This window comes from Salarias fasciatus, chromosome 1 (genome assembly GCF_902148845.1).
Source record: "Salarias fasciatus chromosome 1, fSalaFa1.1, whole genome shotgun sequence".
Taxonomy (NCBI): domain Eukaryota; kingdom Metazoa; phylum Chordata; class Actinopteri; order Blenniiformes; family Blenniidae; genus Salarias; species Salarias fasciatus.
In genome coordinates this window covers 20540017-20549437 of record NC_043745.1, presented here as the reverse complement: position 1 = coordinate 20549437, position 9421 = coordinate 20540017, and the positions used below count along the sequence as shown (strand labels likewise).

Here is a 9421-nt window from a genome sequence, read left to right as displayed (position 1 = left end):
ATTCCAGTGATGACATGAAAATATGATGGAGGACATGTAAATTCAGTATCACCATCACCCAGCTTCTTTTCCACATTTTTGTTTGTTCCAATTGTTCATTGTAATAATAATTTAAAAATGCTGACAATACAGATTATATCTTAATGATCTACAAGATAACACTTGTGGAGAAGTTGAGTCAGAGTCAAAGTAAAAATTATAATACTAAGAACAATCAATCCAAAATGTTTTTTTATGATTCTTTATTAAGATTATGGCATTAATAGTTGGATTATGAATTATTAACAATAAAATGATATACTGATTAACATGTACAATAAAAATATATGTTTGCAATAAGTAAACATCGACCAATAAACAATTTCAAAAGGGAAAAACATACATTTTTACAACACTTTACAGTGGACATTGTTGATTTTTTTCCCTTTTATGAACATCTACATTTTTATAAAAAAAAATATATTTCATTGAGTTTAATTCATCTGCATCATATAAAGATTGTATGCATCCTATACAGTCTACTCTAGTAAAAATAAGAAAAGTTAATCAACAACAATTAATTGTCAGGACATCTGTGGGTGTAAATGACAATCATCCTAATGTTCCTTGTTTCCAAAACATACAGAAATATATTGTGTTCATTTTTTTAACCTAACATCCTAAACAGTTTGGAGATTTACCTCTTAACAGTCAAAACACTGACAGACACAACAGCTTAGAGCAGTAAAGAAAAAAAGAAAACAGATAGATTCAAACTTTCCAGAAAAGGTTTTAAAATTTGACATCATGAAATTATAAAATATTTTTTGTATAACTGAAACACATCAAAACAAATATAACCTCAAATAGTTCAGCCTGAACTGCAGTAACTCATCATGTGCCAAGTGTAATTAATGTCATATATTAGTTAGTGTGGATCTATTTTGTGCTCCATCGGGGATTTTTCAGTTTGTCTTCTATCATTTAAAAGAACAGCATGCAACTATTAATCCTATTTCATGAATGGGGTATAATCTATACAGTCCAGTTTAACTCATTTCAGTAATTTGTATATTTATACAAACTGCAAGCACAGTTGCTGGACAGAGATTTTCCTTTTCAGAGTCAGAATTGGTTGGTTTTTCTCTGTAAAAGTGCCTAGAAGTGACTGTGTTGTATCTGGTGATATAGCCTAAAGCTGAATTGAAAGCAAATTGATTAAAGTTAGATTTACATGTGCATTTTGAAATGTCTCTTTAGATGAAAACACCCAAATGATTGCTGAATGATGCCGTGCACCCATCAGCATCAAAATCACAATGCTATATTTATTTGATAATAATACAAATGCACTGCTCTTCAGTGCATCTTTGTAAAGCAGTGCTATTGCACCTCAATCAATTGCAGCCCTGGGCTAATTTAGCTGCTTGTCACAGCACCGACAACACAGTAATCTAAGGGTTAACAGTTTAATAATGCAATTGTGCCTGGGTTAAGTGTAGTGTGAAAAGAGGTAATAATCATTTTAGAGTTGACTAAGATTAAAGTTTGGCTCGCAGCCAGTCTTACTCTGTGTTGGTTGTTAAAGAAGCTAATTAAACCCACATGAAAGCCCCTCCTCGGGTGCAAGAAAGATTAAACACCCTCAGGTGTATTCTCTCCAACTACCGCACAACAAAAATGGAACAGCGATTAGACAGCATGCACAGTATGCAATATGTAAAAACCATCTGCAGGGTGTGTTTTCAGATACGATATTAATCATAATCAAGATTGCAGTGATGGAAAAATTGGTGTTGCGTGATAATAATGATGTTACTTGAGTTGTAATGAAAGCTTCATTTTCTTTTCTGACTTTGTGTACATGGACCTCACCTACCACAAAGAATTCCGGCTCAGCGTAGCGATGATGAAGTACTGTATTAGCATTTTACGCTCATTAGTCCATTTATTATACTTGACTTTGTCTCTTTTCAATCCCCTCGCTTCCTTTATTGGCATCGTGATGAGGAAAAACACTTGTTTCCTAGCAGTGATGTCCCCAGTGTGCCATCTTAAAGATAACATAAAACACACACACACACACACACACACACAGTCTTGTATTTCTATCCTCGTGGGGACCGTCCATTGACTCCCATTCATGTCTAGCCCCTAACCCTGACCCTTACCCTAACCCTAACCCACACCACAACACAGCCTAACCCTAAAGAAATGTTTTTGCACTTTTACTTTTTTCAGTAACAACAACATGGTCAAGAAAACACTGTTTCTCCTACTTAGGACCGGAAAAAGGTCCCCACAAGGCACGTCGTTTCACGTTTTGCTATCCTTGTGGGGACATTTGGCCCCAACAAGGATAGAAATACGAGAACACACACACACACACACACACACACACACACACACACACACACACACACACACACACACCATGCATGTGAGGCTAATTGGTTATTGTAATTTTCTCCCCAGTGTGGATGTGAGTGTGTGTGTTTGTCTCTCTGTGTTTGCTCTGTTGTGGAGCGGTCCAGGGTGAACCCTGCTTTCATCCGTAGCGAGCTTGGCCCTAGCGACCCATGACCCTGAATGGGACGGAAGTGGTCCATCTTCTTTTTGATGTAATTTTGTTTATAATAGTGTTTTTAAAGCAATTGTCTTCAGTATTTTTCACACACTCGCTTAAAGCAGCTTCGTCTTTGCCTGGCTGGAATTAGTTCGCCCTGAGCTCCTGTCAAGCTCCTGTTGCTGAGAGGGAACTAGCTGCACACCCCACCCCCCCAAGTCTCCGCCAGTGGAACAGCCCGGTGCTCGCCTGGCCACCCCCTCCACCGGAGCGCACTTGGTACAGCCCATCGGTGCCTCTCTAGCTGGTTTGTCCCTGACTCGGTAGTATCACAGCAGTCAGCCGAACGGCGTTTTACTGACACGCACAACCAGCTCAACACAAACTCCCTCTTTCACACACACACATCTACCGAGAGTGACGACAGAAGAAGACAGTCACAAGAAAGAAGCAAAGAATCCCTCGGCTTTCCTGTCCAGTCTGAGTCCTCTGGTTCTTTCGCATCCCTGATATGACCCTGTTCAGCCCAAGATGTGAGTACAATGGAGTATACTCGCGCGCACGCGCGTGTGCGTGCACGCGTGAAATAGAGGATGTTTGCATGCAGCACAGTGCTTCTTAAAAGCAATGTTTCCCCACTGTCATCTCTTGTCTTCGCTAAGTCCTGCAGTTTTCAGCCGCCCCCCTAACAGACCCCTCGGCTCAGCTCGTGCTTGCACGTCTTTGTAATCCCAGGTTCTCTTTAACTTGCTTATCCAAGCTGTTTTCTCCAGGCAGACACACTGACCCAGGAGAGGAAATACTGGGGAAACCAGGGCTGCGTGGTGTAAACAGTGCGATGATGCTTTAAGTGGTGCTTCGGACAGATTTACTCTGAAATCAGAAGCGTGAGGACCAGTTTCTCACACTGGCCATGTCACGACACCCTGTTAGGAAGCAGAAGGCTTCATCATGTCTTTCGAACAGTCTCTGATGATGGATTGCACACACATTTGTCTTCATCTGTGAAGTGAAAACTGTACGTATGAGCACTTCCTGAGCGGCTGCATGCGGGCTAAAGCCACATCTTGACTTCCACACCAGTTGAGAAAGTGCAGCCTGCTGTCAGAGCTGTGTGTCGGCTGAGAAAGCACAGACAAGTTCAGGAGAGGCTGAAAGACTTCAGGGAAATTTGAAGTCATCTCAGGCTGTATTGCATTTTATTTGGTGAGATGTTGGATGGATTCATGTTCTGGTGGTTCAGGTTTTGGTGCTGATTGCTGAAGCGTTGCCCTCCATGCAGTGCGAGAGCTTTAACTTACCTCTCGTTTCGCTGCTGTGTTGCGTATTCAAGCTGTATTTTTGGCATCTCTTTCAACTTTCCATTTATTCATATGAACCTTCTTTTCTTTTCCTATCTCTGCTCTTTTATCTGTTAGGCCTTAATCCATGTTGTACAGTATGTCGACACTGAAGCCAGTGATTACGTTGCGTTCAGTCATGAGTGGAAACTAGGAGCTCCTGGTTGCCTCTTGACCTCGAGCCTGACTGGAGGTCAGCTGCAGCAGCAGAAGATGTGAGGAGTGGGTGCACTTCAGCGTGAGGCAGCCATGATATATCCACATATATGTAGGATACCACAATGTGGATTCATTAAAAAACATTTTAACAAGACTGCTCTAAAATCTGTGCATATGTCAACGAGTCCATAAATCTTCCAAACGATTAATTTTCTTTCATGACAAAAGAGACACAACAAAACCTTTTGGCGTGTCTGAATACTGCAGCAAAAGTGGCTGAAGCAAAATGGAAGAATCATTTGTTGTCATCTGTTTTTGTTTCCTGATTGCAGACGGTGTTTTATCTTGACATATTGTTTGAGTTATGAAGATCAAAAAGCTGTAGGTTTGAGCGCTGCCAGAGCCAATTACATCAAAAGAGATGACACTGATAGCAGGAATGTACAATACAGAGAACAAAATCAATGTAAGCGCGAGAGAAAACTGTCTTGCTGCGGCATAATTTTTCCTGCAAGATATTCAGCTGTCTCTCAAAGCCCCTGCATCTGTTAAAATGAAATAAAGTAAGCTGTCCTCATTCTAAATTATGGTCCAAAAATAGCCCCCGTTTTTGTTTTTGTTTTTTTGGGCTGAAATGTTCAAAGAAAGAAATTTCTGTGAAATAAGGATGCAAAACACTGGTTTTTGATTTAAAAAAGAAAAACATTGAAAGTATCGGTAAATCATCAGCAGAAGTGTTTATGGTCCGTGTTGATATTGCTCCACTGATTTACATGTTAAATAAAATTGAAAAAAAAACTTCAGGGATTTTGGGATGCAGTTCAATCCACGATGTGGAAAATTAAAGAACTAAAAGGGAATTAGAAGAAGACAGTAAATCCATCTACAGGTTTATCTGATCATTTATCTCATCTCCCACACATTGGCAAACTCAGATGTTTGTATAAATCTGCAGACAATGGATTAGGAAACATGCTAAAATGGAATATATATATATATAAGTGCACAAATAAATTACATTCAGAGATTGCATATGTCTTGATGGTTTACTGGATTACCTAAAGGCTGCAACTCCAAATACAGAGATCTCTCAGTGTATACAGGTTCAGCTTCCCTCAGATAGAGAGTTCAAGGACACTTCAGCAGGGCGCCTGATGCCTTGAAGGGAAATCCAACAAGCACTTGCCCTTCTTTTGCCCCCCTCTAGACATTCAAAGCAAGGAAGGCTTTCTGCATTGTTGCTGTGTAATTTTGTTTCCAGGTAGTGTGATTAAGCTGGCTCTCGCTTTGGCTCTGCATGAAGCGGCTGCTTGGCTCGCAGCCTGACGTCCACTGATACAAAGCACAGTGACAGACTGCAGATTGTGCAGAGGCTCAAGCTTTATAACTCATTTTGGCCCAATGCTCATGACCTTGACGTGTCCTCCAGTGACCTTCTAATTTTTGATTTCATATATATAAAAGCCTGCGGGATTAAACTGCTGAGAGATTTTCGTTTCTGAATGCCAGATTTTTAGTTGTCTTGTCCATGATTCAGCTGTTTCAAACTGCAAAATTTTGGCCAGGCGGCAGCAATATGAAGCATAAAATCACATAATTATAGTAGAAGACGATGAATAAGTTCATTAAAACACACATCTCTAAAGCAGACTTTGTTGTAGGTTTAATGGAAATGAATTAAAGCCATGAAAGACGCTTCAAAAACCACACGTGGAACAGCAGGAGCACACTATTAATCACAATCTGCCGGATACTTCAAATCAGTCTTTATCCTGAGATTGATATTTATTGATCTTGGCAGCCTTTAATAATGATATCTTATAAGGCGACACAGATTAGGAAATCTGGCATTTATTCTTTTGTCTTGTTGCTTATCCTTCAACATTTGGGAAAAAAAAAAAAAAAAAAAAAAAAACGCTATAGCAAATCATGACCAAGAGAAAAGCTAGGAACCAAAACTACTTTTAAACCAGTCTGTATGATCTGCCAACCAGCAAGAAGCAGTTCCAATATAAGTTGTGTTATGTTGAGTCTGAGCTGCTTTTGAGAAGCACACTATGTTATTTACACTATTACAGCTAACTATACCATCAAAAGATCCAGACTTTCAAAGCGATGAGTTTTAATATCAATTGAATTAATATCAATTGAAAACCCCAACTAAGAGCTGATCGAGGACCTTGAGATGCTTTTTTTCGGTAACTTACATCAAATTCAGGCAAAGTATTTAGCTTGACAATGGTTGAAATTAAATTCGCACAATCAAACCATGACAGTAGTAATGAGACACAATCACAAAAATATTCTTGCTTGTAGTGCTGTATGTCACATCCTGACCCAGCCGCTCTTTGGGGTGAATACATGTTGAGGGCATGTAAGTTTCAGTTTCCTTGTGTGTGTCTGTTTCCCTCCTCTTCTACTGTTCCTGATAAAAGCTGCAGTACAGATCGTGCACTTCCACATAAAACAGGAAACGGGTTCAGAACTCAATCTGGGATGTAGTTAAATATAAGAAATTATTTCTAAAACAAGTTTGAGGATTAACTGGGTTACTTACATTACATATCTGTGTTGAATCTTGTTGTCATTTTCTTTGTATTATGTATGGATGTAAATGAATGAAAAATAAACAAAAGTTTTAGGATTTGTGCCTGTTGTTGGGAAAAAACAAACAACAAATGAGAAAGCTTGAACAAAAATGTCAGATATTGGTAGCATAAACTCACCCTGGTTACATAGTTTGATGGTGTTTGATAACAGTACACACCCATTTGTAAAGGAGACATTACTTTTTTGACAAATATATCAAGGATCTTTACTCATCTTCCAGCCTTTCTATGTTTACAATCTACTGAGTCACTTCTCACCACATTGACTTTACCATTAGTGTGTTTGGACATTAGAAAGTTTTGGTTTTAAATTCAAAGTAAGGGGACGTTGGCTTTGGTAGTTAAGAGGCAGAGCAGTGATTGGAACTGGCAAAAGGACCAGGATCCACTGTGGTGATCTGATGATGATCATCATGGAATTTATTAGATTCCACATATCACGGGATAACAAGTTAAAGATGGACATCATTTCTAACGCTCTTTATTATTTAGACTATGAAAATGAACATTTTTTTGTGTTCATTTCCTGTTTTGATTTCTTCATGTTGCTTGTTCTGCCTCAGTTAATTCTCTCCTTTTGTGAAGGGAATGCACATGATTTCTGTCATTTCCACTGTCAACATTAATATTGGGTTTGGACATGTCTCCTTTGTTACTTTGTTCTCTTCAGTCTCCTCATTCGGGAATTAATAAGCTATTCAGCAGAGTCCTAAGCAGCTTAACTGGTGCCAAACAAAAACAATGCTATTTTAGAATTGTCAGTTCTAATTCTTTAGCATTTATTTCTTCTCTTCCGGTGAACAACACAGAGAAATGTCCACAAAGTGATATCAAGGACATATTAAGTCTTGCACTTCGTGTAGGAAATTGCTTTCAGGTTTGACTTTTGTTTTCTTTAGATAATACTTTGACGGCTGGCAGATTTACACAGTGATTGTCATCTTGTGAAGCAATGACAATAAAGGGAAGATTCATGTTTCGGTGCCCCAGTTAAACCTCAGTTTTCATCTGGATAAAGAAGGCTCCGAAGATCGATGGATGAAGTATTACTTGTATATTTCTTTGATTTAATGGCTAAAATATGTTATACTCTCAGTGAAAACATCCATGGGCAGCTCTTTAACTTTCACCAAACATCCAGTTTTGAAACTATAAACTCCCAAACAGCTTTTAGTTTGGAGTTTTCAAAGGAGTAAAACATCTTTACTGCTTCAAAGCAGAAAAGAAGACACTTCAGAAAGTACCGAAATACAGTCGCGAGTAATTTGTGTGGGCATGTATGTGAGGCAGCCGGCGCTGGAGAAGCAAAGTGTGGCGTATAGGATTTTGTTTACCAAACAGCGCTCTGATTACCTCCTGAGGTTTTGCGTCTGTTGAGCACGACAACTGCGCCCAGCAGCATCCTCCCCTCTTCCTGTGGAACGGCGCCATCATGCAGTCAATCATACAGCCGTCGTGCGGCTTTGCAAACACACATAATGAAAACTCTGTTCGCGTTTGCTGCCGGTATTCTTCCCATGTGAAGAATTCTGTATTATATTTCACATATTAGTACTTATGTTTCTGACACTTGGAATTCAGTTATATTTTTAACCCGATTTCTGCTTGTTCATCATGTGAATGTAATGCATATATATGTTCTCACTTTTTGATAACTACATTTTATATGTATTATATTATATATTATTATATTTTAATATAGCCATGACTACCATTTATAGTATCCTTTTGGTCACAGGCTGAATTATAATTTTTTTTTTTTGTGGATGTCAAAATGATGAGAGTTTGACATCCCTGTTGCATAATGATAAGAAATGATAAATGACATTTGAAATACCAGCATCCTTTCTAGAATAATGGACACCCACATACATTTTGGTTTAAAATATGTTTTACCCTTATCCCTCAAATTATGCACATAAAACCGGTTCGCTGGCTTGCGTGGGTCCGCGGCTCAGACGAGTGAAGTGAAGGTGTCAGCAGAAGCAGCCAGTTCCTCTCCAGCAGAGAGACTTCTGGCCGCAGAGGAACCATCTAGCAGGTCACCGCCGGACGATAAACTGTCAGGAAATTATCTCTGCTGTGGGAGGTGAAGCCGCATACACGTGTCTAAATTTCTTTCCACACATTCAAACCCATACTTAATTAATTGTAGCTTCCAGCCATTTGACAGTCACGCTGTGTGAGTGTATGTGCAGCTGGCCCAGTCACACTCCATTCACCACCCATCTGTCCATGTCAGACCAGCCTCTCCTCTCTCCTCTCCTCTCTCCTCTCTCCTCTCCTCTCGATGCACCTTTAGTAAATCCGAGTGTGAGTACTGAGCTCTTGGCACATCCTGTAACCAAGATGACTCCTGCTCAATTGATCGAAGAGAACTTATGCATGCACATGTTGCTTTAAGTGTTTTTGTGGCCAGTTAAAGTTTCCGGTCACAGTGGTCTAGAGGTGTTTGTTGTCCTGTGCGAGCTTTGATTTCTCTGTGTAAAACAGGTTCTTCTCACAGTTCAAAAACATGCATTTCAGGAAAATTGGTCACTCTAGAACTCGTGTGTGTTTGTGTATCTATATACGTGGTTGTCTCTACAATGCAGTGGTGGCCTGTCAGTTTGTAGCCTGCCTTTGGCCCAGAAGGATGACCCAGAATTGTAAATGAAGGGTTGGATTTTGATCATAAATAAAAACAAAAACACTGAAAATGAAAACATGCTCAAAAAGCAGCATTAAGAAGCATAAGCATGTTAAATCCAACCTGCTCTTCAGTCTGT

The 9421-nt window shown here is 39.5% G+C and overlaps 1 protein-coding gene across 2 annotated transcripts in view; it reads left to right on the top strand.

The window, feature by feature from the left end:
• The first annotated feature begins 2905 nt into the window (after positions 1-2905).
• Positions 2906-9421, top strand: part of LOC115388756 (heterogeneous nuclear ribonucleoprotein C) — a 45633-nt gene continuing 39117 nt past the window's right edge. The window contains exon 1 of one of the 2 annotated variants that reach the window (XM_030092021.1): positions 2906-3078. In XM_030092021.1, coding sequence (XP_029947881.1) covers positions 3057-3078 — 22 coding nt within the window. In that variant the 5' untranslated portion in view covers positions 2906-3056. The remainder of the gene's footprint in view (positions 3079-9421) is intronic. The other variant, XM_030092012.1, reaches the window with a different exon arrangement.